At 38.4% G+C, this 17,247-nt stretch overlaps 1 protein-coding gene across 14 annotated transcripts in view; it reads left to right on the top strand.

Annotated features, from left to right (window-relative positions):
* Nucleotides 1-17,247, top strand: part of CADPS (calcium dependent secretion activator) — a 492,502-nt gene that overhangs the window by 380,294 nt on the left and 94,961 nt on the right. For 6 of the 14 annotated variants that reach the window (XM_030927221.1, XM_030927201.1, XM_030927198.1 and 3 more), the window contains 3 exons: nucleotides 8,733-8,839; nucleotides 15,558-15,714; nucleotides 16,485-16,626. In XM_030927221.1, coding sequence (XP_030783081.1) covers nucleotides 8,733-8,839; nucleotides 15,558-15,714; nucleotides 16,485-16,626 — 406 coding nt within the window. Of the gene's footprint in view, nucleotides 1-3,813; nucleotides 3,823-8,732; nucleotides 8,840-9,846; nucleotides 9,856-14,338; nucleotides 14,360-15,557; nucleotides 15,715-16,484; nucleotides 16,627-17,247 lie in introns of all 14 variants that reach the window. The other 8 variants (XM_030927222.1, XM_030927209.1, XM_030927193.1 and 5 more) reach the window with 4 other exon arrangements.

The raw sequence follows: 17,247 nt of genomic DNA, 5'->3' as shown, positions 1-17,247 counted from the left end.
TTTTCTGTAAAAGGTGCTAATAATGGTTCCTCCCCAGAGGATTATTGCAAAGATTAAAATACATATTCCAAATAAATCTCTTAACACAAATGCCTGGCACATAGTAAGTGCTCATTATATATATATATATATATATAATTTGTTTGAAAGTATTTAAAAGGATGTTCTTCCAAGTTGAAATGTGTAGTATAAAGATATCATTTCATTTCAGAAATGAATCATAAAACAGTGCTTCTTAAACTTTAATGTCCATCTGAATCCCTGGGGATCTTGTTGAAATGTAGGTTCTGATTTAGCAGGTCTGAGGTGGAGCCTGGGAGTATGCATTCCTAACAAGCTTCCAGGTGATGCTGAAGCTGCTGATCCAGGGATGGTACTTTGAGGGTCAAGGGGAATATAAGAGGTATTCAAATTGTCTTTCTATTATGAATTTCAAACACAACATTGCAGTCTCCATATATATTTGTTAAATACCCACTAGGTTCCAGGAGCTATGCCAGATACCAGGGAAGTGTGTGATGAGCAAAAGCAGTCATGCTCCCTAACCTTGTTGAGCTTACCAAACAAAAAGGTAGAAAACACAGACATGAAACAAGCAATCACAATCTGATGATGATAGTAAAGGGAAGAAGCAAGGTGTCACAGGAATGCAGTACAAGGTGATTTTACCCAGGCCAGGGTCTTTGATGCACTGCAGAGCAGGGGATAGTGCCAGAGAAGGGCATGATGTAGGTCAAAGACTGGACCCCCAAGAAGAACTGACTGGGGTGTTCCCTAGCCTTGTTTCAGTGTTTGCCTCTATTCATCATCCCTCCAGATGCTCCAAGCTCCTGCCCAAGACTGCTTGTGGCAATGTACATAAAAGTTTATTTGGGGACTAAGTGGGTACTTAGTAGTACTACTGAATCAGAGAAAAAAAAAGAACTCAAATAGCCTAAGCAAAAAAAGAGAATTTTTTGGCTCATGTAGCTAGGAAATCCATGGAGGGGTTGGCCTCAGAAATGAAAAATGTTCATGTGTTTTCATATCTCCAACTGCTGACAGGCTTCTTTAATGTGACTGGAGCTAATGGTTGAAGTTTGGGAAGCAACATGCCCACAGATAGCACCAGCCTTTTATCCTAGCTAATGACTCCAGAAGAAAAAGAGCATTCCTCGCCAAGCAACTGTATACAATTCCAGAGAAGGGCCACAATGGCCCAGGTTGGGTCACATGCTAACCCTAGAGCCAATAATAGTACTCATGATGGTATGAGGTACTATGGTTGGCCAGGTGTAGCTCATGTGACTGTCCCTGAAGGATATTTTCCTTGGAAGTCCCACCAAAATAACATGGAGTAGAGAAGGTAACTCCCCTGAGCAAGGTTCTTGCACATAAAAGGACAGATTTCCAACACAATGTCCATGCAGAATTAAGCTCACTTTTCTTATATGCAACAGCTGAGCCCTAGGAACGAAGCCTGAGTTGGCATACGATACCCAATTAGAGAAGAAAAACCATCACCAGAGTGTTATTTCTTTCTTTAATTTAAATTAATTTGTATTAAGTTAAGTAAAATTATTTTTAATTATCTTAAATAGTTTTTGTTGTTGTTTTTTGAAACGGAGTCTTGCTCTGTCACCCAGGCTAGAGTGCAGTGGTGTGATCTCGGCTCACTGCAACCTCCACCTCCTGGGTTCAAGTGATCCTCCTTCCTCAGCCTCCTGAGTAGCTAGCTGGGAATACAGGTGAACACCACCACGACCAGCTAATTTTTGTATTTTTAGTAGAGACGGGATTTCACCATGTTGGCCAGGCTGGTCTCGAACTCCTGATCTCATGGTCCTCCTGCCTCAGCCTCCCAAAGTGCTGGGATTACAGGCGTAAGCCACCGTGCCCAGCTGTCTTAAATAGTATTTAATTGAATTTAGACACCTGACGTTATTCTCTGGCTTGGAAGCTTAAGTTATGATGTTTACTATTCAGAATTCAGCTTAGTACATTTGTTAAGTAACCAGGAACTCTGGATAAGAGATAAGAGCTCCTATGTAGTTTGTATGTATACTGAAAACACAGAGTATTTTATTTTTCGTGAAAGCATTGCATTGGACAGGATCCACTGAGGATTCCCTTCTACCGATACTTGATGGCCTGCCCTGGCCCCCGCACTGCTGTAGGCCCTAGAAATACAGAATTCCCTGGCAGAGGAGGAGATAGACAAATGTATATAATTTCCTATTATCAAGGGCCAGAAGTGCTGAGGTAGAAGAGTCAACAGAGGAGCTGAACCTTTGCTATGATGGCACTCTCTTTTTATGGCATATGAAGGCATAACCCTTATCATGAAGGGAAGCTCTCAAAGGTTTTTAAGCAGGAGCATGACAAGTTCAGATGTGTGCTTAACAGAGATTACTCTGACTGCTGCATGGCAGAGAATGAACTGCAGAAGAGAAAAGGGACTGAAGGCTGCCTTGGAAGCTTTAGCAACAGTTGAGGTGGAAATGACGAGACCTGAGTCACATGCCCACCCCCTCAGCAAGAGTGTGGATGAACACGTGATCTAGTATGGTGTGAGATAAAATCAAGACACATTTTGAAGGTAGACTAGACAAGCTATACCACCTAAGTCCTTACAGGGAAGAGACAATGATGGCTCCAATGAAAACATAGGAAAAATCCATGATCCATCCAATAGCCTTTATTAACACATACTTTAGACTGACCTAGAGCTGGAATCTTTTAAAAGGGAGTGGATATTGGAGAATCAAGGGGATCAAGTATACATAATAGACAATCCCACTAAAGAAATTGTATTAGATTTCAACCTTGCATATTTTTAGCCTATGTAGCCATCATTTTAGGGAAGCTGGGTATTCAGGATAGTATTATGTGGCTATCTGCTTAGCTTTCTGTTCCTACTTGAGCTTTTATCTACCCCCACCCCCAAATCATAGCAAATTGCTACAGGCTAGTTATTTTCTGCAATTGCATAATACAAACACTAACATCTTCAGCAACACATCATTAGGCTGGAACTTGGTAACAAGTGAGTTTCCATCAATCATATTCATCTCTCATATGATATTTCAGAGACTGGCAATTCACTAGCTGGAGCCAGAGATGGTCAGGTTATTTAAGGGCTAATTGGAGTGTCTCTCGCTCCCGGATGCATCTCTTCCTTGGCTTAGATGAGCATGCAGCGGAATTCTCTTTTTGTTTTTCTGCAGTCACATTTAACTCTCTCTCTGGAAGCCAAGCAGATTTAATTGTGTAAACATGAGCAATGGTAATTGGGTAAATGAAGTTGGAAACCAAGGTATGATGTTTTTGTTTTGCTCTGTGAGGAAAAAAAATAGGGAGCTTGTTTTTCCATGGTGGCAAACCTCACTGTCAGAATTCTGGACAGACAGTTGGCAGGAGGAGATCCCTTTATGAATTTCTCATCAAGACCCATTTAGCTGAAATATGTATCTGCTGCCTCATGGGTGATGGATCAACCCAGGGGCGCTTTATTGTTTTATTCACCACCAGATCAAGTCTTTCTCTACCCAGGTTCACTTAACTGGGTGAGAATGAGTCAGGAATTTCCATGAGAATTGCACATGCAGGTAACATGCATTCATTGAAAGAGCCATGAGGATGGATTACCAGAAATGCTCTTAACTTTAGGCCGTGCTGTCAGTGGAAAACCAGATTTTAACAAAATATAAAATATGGAGTACTATTTTTCATGATAAAAGGATTAGTAGTTGCTTCCTTTTAAATGGTTATCATTTAAAATTGAGTCTTCCAAATTCTATTTGCACATATTTTTTCCCAAACAATTTCAATAAGAGGAAACTGGTAATTTTTTTGTCCTGTATTCTAAACATTAAAATGGTCCAGCAAGAAAAGGATCTCACCAACTCTTGTTTTTAATGATGATTTTTACCAGAATATTATATTTTATCCATATTTCTCAATCTTTTTTTATTAATGTCACTAGAATTCCATTTCCTATATGCCTGCAGTAAAATTCATTTTCCCAGTTGAAAATTCAAGCAAACCAAGAAGCAAACTTGGCAATGGAGTATGTCCCACTCACCATACAGATTGCTTTATAAACCAGAACTATTAGAAAGGAGCAGGTCCAAGGTTAATGAGACACTCATTAAAGAGAGAGAATTGCAGAAGCTGATAGTGCTCTGTGCCTGTATTGAAGGAGAGGCTATTGTTATAAGATGTTTGCTGTGCTGATATTGTAAACCACATGACAGATGGGTCAAGTGCTGATTACAGTATTCTAACATTTGGAATAGCAAGTAACATATTTGATAAGCTGGCAAGTTTTTATATATGATTCAACCCACAATATAAAAGCCACGAGAATTCCAAATTGAAAATAATTAAATGAGCTGGAAACAATCAGATACCACACATTTTCCCCCAAAATGACAGATTTTGACATGTTGAAATTCCACAAAGGGAGCAAGAATATTTCCTAGCTCACTTGAACTAATAACTGCCCTTCATCTGCTTTTGCAAAGCAATTAATTGCAGCCTTCTCACAATGTGGAGGTAACAATAAACATGTGTAGGCATCTTGAGCTTTACAGAGATCTGTCCCATAGATTGCTTTATTTGCTCTTATCAGCAACCCTGTAAGATATACAGAAAAGATACTCTCAATTTATAGATGAGGAAACTAAAGCACAGAGAGGTTCAAGTAGCAGATGCAAGGTTATGTAGAAAGTAAGTAACATATGGGGGATGACAAGCCAGATCTTCCAACTATTAATATATCAAGTCCTATTTCTGGTCATCTGTAAGGAAGAAGCAGCTATTAACGTATAGGTGTTCTTCATTGTATGAAGTGTATCTTTTTTTGGTCAGTGCTGCTGCTGCCATCATTCATGTGTATCCATCTGGATAAAGCATCTGGTATTTGCATTCAGCCTCTGAGTGTCTCGGTGGTGGTGGTGGGTGGGGGTTGCTGGTGACACTGGTAAGAGTCCTTGTCGAACAATGTCACACCTCTGTAGTGTTGAAGTATCGCCAAGAAAGCAGCAGCTCTCCATTTGTGTTTTATCATTTTTGCTTATTTGGTTGTTCTTTTCAGAATTTGTCATCTTACTTGTCACCCTGTGTTAAAGTCACTTTGTCTTTACTTTTTTACTGTCTCTCTTCACCTACCCAAGCAGCTCCCCTGCCACCTCCTGGGCCTCCTCCTCCACCCACCCAAACGCAGACCAGCATGTTATATCAAAGGCTCAAAGGCATGCCTAGGCCAAAATCAAGTACCGTAAACTTTCATCATTCCTCTACTTGGCAGCTTTCTAGTTTAGTTCGCTTTTCTGTTCACCTTTCTTCTTGAAATTTTGTTTCAGTTTGGAACACTAAGCTGAGACTCGGGCTCTCAAGTATAATTTTATAGGTTTTGAGATACTCAAAAGAGAGCATTTATTTCCAAATGTCCACATTTTTTTTTTTTTTTGTCTAGCTATGTCTGACATATGCAACATTTTCAAATCTCAATGTCAGCACAAAATAACATTGTTGTTGCATAACATTTTGCATGACAATTTTTTCTGTGTTATGAGCTTAATTCTATTGTATGAAATGGTTCTTAAGTATACTATATTTTTAGTTCCATTTTATCAGTGCTCCAGCTAGTGCAAGCTTGGGGGATAGGAATATTGTAATTCATTTGAAGACAGCAGAAGTGGCCAAAAAAAAAAAAAAAAAAGTCATTTCTAAGCACAAATTTCTCCTTGACTTCTGTTGGGGAGAGGGAAGAAGTGCTAAAGGATTTTGCACAATGTTTTCTTTAAAGACAACATCTTAGAGAATTTACTTTTAGTTCCATTTTGCCATTTAGCTAGTAGTACAGCAGCTATGCAAACAAACAGGAAAATAGTGCAGTGTCTCACTAACGTGGCTCGATCTACAGATGATGGAATCAAGGCTAATTAATAGTAAATGAAAGACTGGCTACATGGGTTAATTGGCAGATCAAGTGTTCTAGATTAAAGGATCCTTAACCTCCTCACTTTAATGGTTTTATGTTCAAGTAAAATTGCAAAGGGTTTTGTTAAACATACTGTCTGTATATATACATCAGGCATACACATATCTGTGTACATGTGCAAACACTCATAGAATGGCTGCATGCACATGCACAATTTATGTGTATCTATTGATATCTATTGTAGTCAATCTAAGAGTACTGCCTATTAAAACAAATCTTCAGGTGGTCCTAACTTCAACATCTTGGATTTCTCCAAACATAAAAATTATTGACTTTTTTTTTAAGTGCATAAAAATATTGGTAGGAATTATTTATGTATCATATGTCATAAACAACCAGAATTCCCCTAGATTTGGTGAGTGTTTCACCCAAAAGGACAAAGCTCTCTATTTTTAAAGCAAGAGATTTCAAAGATGTGCCCCAGGTGGGATTTCCTGCAGATTTGTATTAATGTGCAGGCTTGTCTGTTACTAGAAAATGTATGTAAGTGTGTGATGTGTGTATGTGGGTGTATGTGTCGAATGGGTAATAAGCATAGGATGAGGAATTTGCAAATTGATGTGTAAATGTGAGTATCAACTAATAAAAAATAGTAGCCTGTGCATATTTACTATCAAAATGCAAATACCTCACTCTACACATATTACCCAAAAATATATACACAGTATGTTTGTAGAAATGCCTGAAAGTCTATGAATGAAATTATGATAGTCTATTTATCAAATTACTAACAGGTCAGATGCCCCCAAAAGCACAGAAGTCAATCTTGTTGTACACTCTTTCTCTAAATGTATATTGCTCTAGACCAGGCAATGGGATGTCAGCACCTAAGCTCCCACATCTCCTTATTCTGAGTGTTGGTTATTCTCTGCCTAATCCACATGTGTATGTTTCCCATAGCCCCACCTTCAGGCTCTAACCATATCCAGCCACATTTCCATCTGGGTATGGCAGAGATAACGGAGCTTTCCTTTGACTTGAATCCAGGAAGCCCATTTTCACACTAGCCATCAGGCCTTGTTAGACTGAGACTTTTAACACCTGGCTAATCTTACCCTGTCCCACTAATCACTCTTACATCCCATTTGCTAGAACACCCTTTTTGCTTAGTGTCTCACTGAATTTATTTTTCATTATTAAATCCTAAATTACTAATGACCTGATATGTTCATTACCTACCTAAGAAATGCATAAAAGAATATTAAGAAACTTTTGTTTTTGTAAATTAGCAATCTCTTATGATTTTGTTTAAGTCTGCCTACTTCCTCCCAACCCCTGCTGCCTGCCAGAAACCTTCCTATTTAGTAATAGGTAATTGTTTCTAGCAAGAAACATCCTGAAGCCAAAATATACCTGCTTCAGATGAAGAGATGAAAATAAGTTTTGCCAGTTCTCTTGCAAATGTATGTACCTACTTGGGGAATTCTACTAAATGATGTTTATTTCACTATATCCCATGTGCTCTGACTCTGAGGCTTTAAGGTTTGAAGGTGGCTAAACATGAAATACAAGTTCCCCTGGAATTCAAACTGGTTGAATCCAAGCAGTTTCAATGGCCAAGAAAACCTTTATGTTTTGGCCAGCCATGGTGGTTCACGCCTGTAATCCCAGCACTTTGGAAGGCTGAGATGGGCGAATCTCCTGAGGTAAGGAGTTTGAGACCAGCCTGGTCAACAAGGTGAAACTCCGTATCTACTGAAAATACAAAAATTAGCCAGGCATGATGGCAGGTGCCTGTAATCCCAGCTACTTGGGAGGCTGAGGCAGGAGGATCACTTGAACCCGGAAGGCGGAATTTGCAGTGAGCTGAGATCACACCACTGCCCTCCAGCCTGGGAGACAGAATGAAGAGACTCCATCACAAGAAAGAAAAAGAAAACCTCCTTTATGTTTTAAATATTACTCTTTTCCCAAAGGAAAAAAGTTTGTAATATTTTGGAACATAATGACATTGTCAAACTCATGAACTGAACTCTAAAAAGAGGGCAAAATAAACCAGGGTTCAGGTTCTTCTTGAGCTGGGTAAAAATACAACACTTTCAGTTTAAGAGAAACTAACAACAAAGAAAACAATTAAGTACACTGTTGCAATTTAACTGATAAAATTTCAATTGTAACAACCAGTAGCACAAACTACTACAACCCATTCAATAATCTACTCCTAATACCCTTTTAACAATTATTATTCCTGACTAATGGCCCAGGCATATCCAATTTTTCTTTTCTATCTCCTCCCTGTACAACTTGAAGCAGACATTTGAATCTGCATTTTCAAAATGAACGTTCCAACATACGCGGGTCTGCGATGAAAAATTACACTGTAGCATTTAATAACTACTCTAAAAAACAAATGTAACAACAATCAATATTAAACTCCTGTTAACCTTCCCCCTTCAGGTAGCATAAATACAATCTAGACAGTGATATAGTACCTTTATGCTGTCTTTAAAGAACATGTGTACAAAATGTCACTAAATTTGAAATGGGCTGTCATAGACCTACTATAGCTTCATATGCAAATTTGAAGCTGGAGCACTGCTTTTTTCTAATATGTATTATAATGATGGTGATAATAATAAAATGGCTTTATGGTTTGCTCACTAATTACATGGCACTTAACATTTGCATGAATTTTTTTTTTTTTAAATACTGATAACTATTCTCAATTTCTTATCCACTAGTTCTAATGGCCATAAAATTAGCCTGCCACTTTCGCTGAATTTTAACACAAACTCTTGTACTACAGAAAATGTAGGCCGATTAATCACTCCTGCCAAAAAGCTTGAAGATACAATACGTCTTGCTGAACTAGTCATTGAAGTTCTTCAGCAAAATGAGGAGCACCATGCAGAGGTGAGCAGGCTTGGTGGGAAGTGTATCTTACTGTACCTTAGCTGAGCTTGCAGAGCTGATTTTCCCAGCCAGATTGTGAATAAGATGCCTTAACACCCATTTTCTTTTAACTGGGATTGCAAAGGGAATGAAAGTGGAAGTTTTGCAAGAAGTCTTTGGAAGGTTATTTTGAACAACCAAAAAGTGGTTGCATGTTGTATGTTTCAGCCTAAGTTTTCAGATGTTTCTAGCAACAAACAAATGAGGTGAGTGCTTTTTAATCATTCAAGCAGCATCTGGTTATCATTGTCCAGAACACAAAATATTTTTTGGTTTTTTGTGGTTGTTTTTGTTGCCACCACTGTTGTTTTTATTAGTAGTTATTTGGTGTGTGAACAAGAGACCTTCTTTCTCAATTTATTTCTGTAACTTACTCTGCTTGTACTAGAGTCTTCTTTTTTTTTTTTTTTTTTAATCTTAGATTGCCTGGGTTGTTAAACATGGTGACAGAAGCAAATTATTCTGTGTTGTTCAACTTGTTGATTCTCCAACATACATCTAAATAAATATAGCTACTTTTTTTAACAAACCACTATCAAAATGATCCTTTTGATAATAATTATAAACCAAAGGATTTCAAGGCTAACTAAATCTCAAACCTATAAGGACTTAACCTAACACTTTCAAGAAAAGATTCCAAAATTTCATGATGGTTAAATGGTTATATCAATGCTCATCTCAAAATTGAGATTTAAAATCATCTCTCTTAAAATAATCTTTGTGAAAATGGCATAATTCTCACCCATCTCTACACTCAGATTTACAACAAAGGGGAAAAACGACATTTCCTAAAAGTAATTTCTCAAGTACCTAAAATGACCATTCCATGACTAAATGGAAATTGCCAGTATAGTTAAATAATACATAATACACCATAAATCCAACCATCCCGACTAATGCCTGATTGCATATTTAAATTTCCTCCCTGTTTTTCTACTATTTTATTCAATCTTGGCTGATCGTGGCAGGGGAAAGAGGTATGTGACTAAACCGAATGAACCAGCCACCTGCTGTCATACTTTGTGCATGCCCTTCCAGTACCATGTCTTCTAATGGGACTTTTCCTGGTGCTCCTGCTTTCTAACACTGACCCAAGGAATGTAACAGCAACTTCCAGTGGACTGCTTGTGAAATGGGTGACCCTCCACATCAGGGTCAATGTGGGTGATTCTCTTGTGCGTGCATGAAGCAATTGATATACTTAACAACGACTGCAGTTACATCCCAACACAACGTCTCCTACCTGCCTTGATTCTGTCCTTAGCCTGGTGTAGTTTCCTATGTCTGTCTGTACTTACCTTTATTACAGCAGATGAGTACCAAACTGAGTAACCAGTAGCTCGCCAGAGTGATACTAATCTTCCTCAACAACCGTCTCTATGTGAATCATATATACAGTATTTATATATAGAGAGAGTGCTGAAGAATTTTTTCCCTGAAAACCCTCAGAGAATGGGGGTAAGACCCCTTGAGGCAGGTAGAACTAATTCATACAGCATCTATCCGCAACACACAGCCATGAGTGATAAGGAAAAGCAAATAGATAACCTCCAAACATGTAAACAAGTGGGTTAGAATATTTTTCCTATGCTATCCTATAGGATGTTCTTTTCAGACTGCAGGCATCTAGGGTTCCGGTGATGGTAAGTGTGTTCTTCCCAGGTGTCTTCAAAGTCATCTCTAGAGGCATGGAGGGGCTCCGGCCTGCCCTCCTCTGATCTGAGTGGTTGAGGCTCTTCCCATGATGCTGGACAAAACCCACACATTCTTGAAGACATAAATACAAAGAGGACAATTTTCTCAGTCACAATTGTGCTTTTAAGTGAATCAGAGGAGAAGAAAAATGACAGATATACTTGATTTATAATCAAGTTATTTTTGGAGGCTGCTAAGGGCTAAGAAAGGATGTATATTTTTCTAAATTACTCAAAAGAAACACCAAAGGAGGGCTTATATGCTAAAAAAGGCACGTTTCACTTTTCCAAAAAGCCCTTTTTCACTGTGTTAATCCTTATCCTAAACTGCCCTAATAACCATCATCACAAAATGTTTTAATCTTATATATTCAAAAGCCATTCAAAGCAAATAAATAGGGTAGACATCAACTCGATTCCCATTACCAACTTTAAAACTTAGTAATGAAAACTTCAGCATACTTTGGAGTGCCTGAGACCAAATTTTCTTTTAGATAAATGTACAGAATTCTTTCCAAAATTAATAATTTTACCCAATCACAAAATCTTCTCCATCAATCAAAAGCTACCTATTGAGTATCTTCTATCTGCTGAGCACCGAGGCAAATACCTTGGTGCTTTTTGAAAGACAACTAGGCATAGGACACCCTGTCCTTCAAACAACAGAACACAGGGCGTCCAGGAGCTTAGGCTCTGTGCCAGAGAAGTGTGACTTTGAATCCCAGCTTTGCCTCTTCTCTTCCAGGATAACTTCTCTCATCCTGTAAAGTGTAGACAAGAATAGATGGTCATTGTTAGAGTGGAAGACCACATTCAGTAAAGCAACTGGTGTTGTGCCCGGCACAAAGTGAGCACCCCACAAAGGCTGGCTCTTGTGTTACTAGGAACAAATTGCTAAGGAAACAAAATATAAGAATATCTGATTATCAAAGTGACAAAACCTGTGTGGAAAGTATCAAATGAACAGAATAAACAGAATGTGTTGAGAGCAGATTCATTTCAAGGTGCAGTGGACCAGAAAGGCACTACCACCTGTTCTCAACTTTCACTTACAGATTGAAATCACGTGGACAGCTCTTGAAAATTCAGATCTCCAGGTCTTGCCCCAGCTGAATTTATTGGAATCTTCCAGGGAAGTGCTGAGCATGGGTAATTTTTAAAAGCTGCCCAGGTGATTCCAGTGTACAACCAGGGTCAAGACTGGCTGGAGTACAGTGGAAGACGTAGCATTACCTCTGGCACACTAAACATGGGGTTTTTCTTCCCCAGAAGAAAAAGTACGACAATTGTTTTCTACTGATCAGTACTCACTACCGTGTTCTCTGGGTGCTCAGTAAACTAAAAAAAAAAAAAAAAAGGAAAAAAAGACTAAATCCTAAGCTTGGATCTTGGCTGTGTGGCCATGCTGTTTGGTGGTACCACTCAAATCAAAGTAACTAGTAGGCTTGCCTCCTCCACCTAAAAACAAAACAAAACAATAATCCTTAAAGACATTTTAAATTCCAAGATAAAGTAATTAAATGTCCCAAGAAAAGAAATCTCTCCAGCTAAGAATACATCATATGTACACACATGCAGTATATGGAAGCAGTGGTCACATTTATCTCTTAATTGCAGCTTAACTCTGTTTCCAGAGTCTAATCTATTCACAAACACACATACACAAATTATGCCTTCATGTATGGTTGCTACACCTTCCCAATCTCTCTCTATGTATACGTATGTATATGTATATATGTATTGTATATAGATGAGTACATATATACATGTTAGTTTGTGTGCAAAATATACAGTGCGTTTGATGTAGACTGTACCCCTAAAGCACACATCTTTGTCTTTGAATAATGAAAAACTCTGGGTAAGTATTTAATAGCCAAAGTATAACTCCTTATTCTCCTTATTGTCTTTGGAAAAGGTTTATACGACTTTAGATGCCCATGAACATTGTGAGTTAGCTCAAGTACAAAAATAGCATTCACCTGTATGAGCAAGCATAAAATAAATATTTTTTAAGCCTGGCCTTTCCCAACCCAGTCACACAGATTCTGTTCATTTAATTGGAATTACACTTTGGCTTTCTGGCTGTTACTGCCCTTGCTAGAATGATTTTGTTCTTCTTGGAGAGTCAGGTTTGATTACAAGGTTTTGAAAAGAATTCCTTGAATGTACAAAAATAGTTCTGGTCCTCACTTATTCTACAGTCCCCAAATTTAAATTCTCTTGGTTCACTAGATACCTAAACTGTTCTACCAGATTCCAATAGCAATGATTCATACAACAGTAGTCATCGTTCTTTGCAGGGCTATTAATATCTAAATGATTATTAATGCAAGGATGGTAGATAGTTGCTCAATAATATATTAAATTACAATGAGGGACTAAGTTCTCTATAGATCATAGAAGTGGCACTTCTTATGACCTCTGGTTTGCAACTTTTAAGTAAAAAATTCGATGAGAGGTCCAGCGCGGTGGCTCATGCCTGTAATCCCAGCACTTTGGGAGGCTGAGGCAGGCAGACCACCTGAGGCCAGGAGTTTGAGACCAACCTAACCAACATGTTGAAACCCCGTCTCTACTAATAATACAAAAAAAAAAAAAAAAAAAGTTAGCCAGGTATGGTGGCAGGTGCCTGTAATTCCAGCTAGTCAGGAGGCTGAGGCAGGGGTTGCGGTGAGCCAAGATCACACCATTGCACTCCAGCCTGGGTAACAAGAGCAAAACTCCGTCTCAAAAAAAAAAAAAAAAAAAAAAAAATTGCTGATAAGAGCCAGATATGAGATTGGGTTAAGAAACTTAAGAAACTTTTAATTTCAAACATTCGAGCTTCGTTTTTTTGTTTTGTTTTGTTTCTTCCTGTCATTCTAGGGCAAATTGTGTCTGGGGAGGCAACTCAATCTTCCTAGTAACTTTTCTTGGACTCATCCTGAAGATGTAAAGTTAGTTGAATAACTAAAGAATAAGTACTAGCCAACATTTAGTGTACCTATGCGAATTTTTCAAATATCTGGAACCAGCATTGATGAGAATCAACCTTCCACATAGGGGTGGAGATGGAACTTCATCCAGCAAGTTCCAGGATTTAGATGGTCTCTGCCTAAAAGACTGGTGGCTGGGAAAGTTCTGGGGGTGGCATGGAGGGCTACTTTAGCTACTGGACTTAGCTAGGTAGTCAGTGGAGTAAGCCCTAAACCCCAGGGCTCTCATCTGCAGGTGGTAAAACTACAATAAAACCTCATCGGTTCAGACTCAAATACTGGAATCTGTGACAATTCAATTGCAGATGTGACTCTTTTAATTTTTCTTATGTAATATATTTGACTTGATCTCAACTTTCTCGGGAAATTCTAATAACTCTTCCTACAAGTTAGAGGAATCCAATACCCTTTTTCCATCTTAGGATCTACAAAATTAAATCTACTGTTTCTTTGACTTCAATTTATAAGTCAACTTACCTATAATTATTAGATGCTTAAAAAACTTTTACACTTATGATGCATTAATAACTAATGTAGACTTAATGAATACTTTTTACTTTAGTGTCCAATTATAGGCTACATTCAAAAACAGTAAAAGGATATCTCTTTTTAGAAAGTCCAATAAGTTAGGCTTTTTTTGCTGACAGGCCAGCATCTCCCCTCTCCCATTACTCTGAATCAGTGAGGTTTTACTGTAAATTAAAATGGAAACAGCAGGTGTCTATTTCCAGCCAAGCCAACCTTGCAGAATGGTCCATGACTTGATTTTTTTCATTTAATTTGCAAACCAGCCACATGTTGATAAAGGAGAAGTAAGTAAAGTGAAATCTGGTGAAAGAAGAGAGGTGGACCCCTATTCTGCCTCCTAGTGGCTGTTAGAATATCCCTCTAATAACTAATAGATCACAAAAGAGCTTGGTCATTGAACAAACCCTTTCATTTATGGAATTATTTCCATAATCATCTTTCATATTTTCAAATGCCTTCCCATCTTTTTTTGGTGAATGCTCCGGAAAGTGTTTCCAATGTAAATACTTTGCGGCATTGAATGGGGATGTGGGGGACCAGAAGGGGCTGGCAATTTGTTTTTGTTTTTCTGCTCTCTTTGAAATCGGCAAAACAGGGCCTGTTGACACTGCCACTCATTCTGCATGCTCCCTGCCAGAAATGATTAGTCAACATGCATGCATGCCTTTGAATTGAATTCACATCTGGCTCAGTCTGATGTGAATGTCACCCCCTGAGACCCCGCACAATGATTTCCAAGGGCCCATGTGCATGAAAATGAGTTACTTCACTGATATTTTTTGGTTTTCAATGTACATATGTCTCCAACCCCCAGAAAAATAAGTCCTGATCTTACTCAGTGTTTTCTAGCCTAAGCCTGATCTTTCCTCCAGACTGGATACAAAACCAAAGGCTCCTTGCTTAAAAAGATTTCAACTCAAAAGTTTTGTGACAATTGCAACAATGGTTTTCTTTGACTTAGTATGAAATAGGAGTAACATTTCCAACGTATAGGAAACGTGAGTTCTTGAGTTTTTGTATGAGACCATAGACAAGCCCCAGATATGTAGATATAAGTGAACAATAATTGCAAATTTTCAAGTTAGACCAGCAGAAAACCCATAAACACAGTGAAGAAACTCCCAGATTTTAATACCTTAGAGCAAGAACTAGCCAACAGTGATGACAAAGAGCATGATTCGAAACGTACTGAGTTATTGTAAACTGAACAGATGTTCCACGTCTGTCATGTCTACTGCAGCATCCTCTGACCCACAGGTCAGAATAAAGGCTCTCTATGGCAGGCCTGGAATCACACAAAGCACTGCCTTAGACACTCAGCACCCAAATTGTATCAAAAATTCTGTTCTCTTTACAATAAAATTACCAAACCCTGCTGGATGCACCATTAATTTTGAACAGTGAAGGCTAGAGTTCACATCTTATGTCCAAGAAAGAAGCTCATCACCTCTTTGTCTGTTGTTTTTCTGCCAAATTTCAAAGGCCTTTGCGTGGTGGTCAGATTTAATGGTGGAGCATGCAGAGACGTTCCTGTCACTCTTTGCAGTAGACATGGATGCAGCCTTAGAGGTGCAACCTCCAGACACATGGGACAGTTTTCCACTGTTTCAGCTGCTGAATGATTTTCTCCGTACTGACTGTATGTATTATCTTTGACTGTTTGACTTTCCTAAGTAGTGTGCAGATAAACCGATTGCTAAGAGGTCTTTATCCCAAGCAGACTACAGGCTTGACATAGCTCTTCATGGTTTTATTATTATTAACCCCCCCAAAAAAAGAAACATACATCTGAAGGGTATTCCCTTTCTTCCAAAAAGTGTCCTGTTCTAGGGAAGCTCTCTCTTAACTAGACAGAATAACCTGAGAGTAATGTGAGAAGAGGTATCCATTTTTTGTGTATTTTATTGGCTCTCAAATTAATTAACCTCTTCATATTTTGCAATTTTTATCAAAAGTGGCTTTCTAGATGAAAAAAAAATTCCAGCTGAATAACATGTCAAGCATTTCAGAACTATGTTATAGCAACAACAGCCATAAAATAGACCTTCCTCCCCAGAGAGGGTGATGAAGGAGGGCAGAGTATAAAGAATGTTCTTTCTTCCTAGTAACTTAATGGGAGGAAGGGAAGTGGGTGCAAGGAAAACAGAAAAAACAATGGTATGAATTGTTGTTTTTGTTTTTTCTTAAAGTAGCATGATCATTTTTGCTTTTAGAAGATCAATACCAAGGGATAAAGTGTTTTTTAATTCCATTTCAATGTTTTTATGTACTTTTTTCCTTCTCTTCTCTTTTTGGCTTCCTTAGAAGCAGTATATTTAATGTAGAAGACAATCAATCTTCTGTATGTGTGTGTTGTACATTGATAAAGTAGCTGTGGGTTCTTAACAAGCTTTTGCTTATCTGTCCTAGATAATTTGCGCAATGGAAAATTTCACAAACACCTGCAAGACCTGTTTGCCCCACTTGTTGTTAGATATGTGGATCTGATGGAGTCCTCAATTGCACAATCCATTCACAGGGGCTTTGAGCGGGAGTCATGGGAACCAGTCAAGTAAGGAAACCTTTTTTGATACCATCGGAGTTTGGGTACAAATGGCTGGAGAATAATACAGAAATGGATTAATGATGTCATATGGGTTTCATTGTCAGTATGGACAGAGAGAAACACTATACATTTCTTCTACTATGATGCTTATAGCTTCCTTGCCCAAATGGCAGGAGGGTGGGGGATGGAGGAGGTGGGCAGGGTGCAGGAAGAGGTTGAAAAAATGTTTTATGAAATGAAATCTCTTATTGCACAAGATAAACAAGGAAGAAGGAATATAAACGTGGCTGTGATATTTTGTGTGGTATGTCTTACTCCAATGGTGTTATCTCTAGGAATCACTGTTTCCCAAAGAGTGTTCAGTAGGGGTCTAGGCAGGGAGGTCAGCAAACTTTTTCTACAAAAGGGCATATAATATATACTTAGGCTTTTGGAGCCACATATCTCTGTCACAACTCAACTCTGTCATTGTAGTGTGAAAGCATGAAAACAGTCATAGACAGTATGTAAAGGAATGAGGGTAGCTATGTTCCAGTGAAACTTTGTTAACAAAACAGGTTCATAGTTTGCCATTCCCTGGTCTAGGCCTTTTAGATGCACCTTTTTGAAAAAACCTTTATGGCCAAG

The sequence above is a fragment of the Rhinopithecus roxellana genome, chromosome 1 (assembly GCF_007565055.1).
Source record: "Rhinopithecus roxellana isolate Shanxi Qingling chromosome 1, ASM756505v1, whole genome shotgun sequence".
Taxonomy (NCBI): Eukaryota; Metazoa; Chordata; class Mammalia; order Primates; family Cercopithecidae; genus Rhinopithecus; species Rhinopithecus roxellana.
This window is presented reverse-complemented; position numbering and strand designations above follow the sequence as displayed.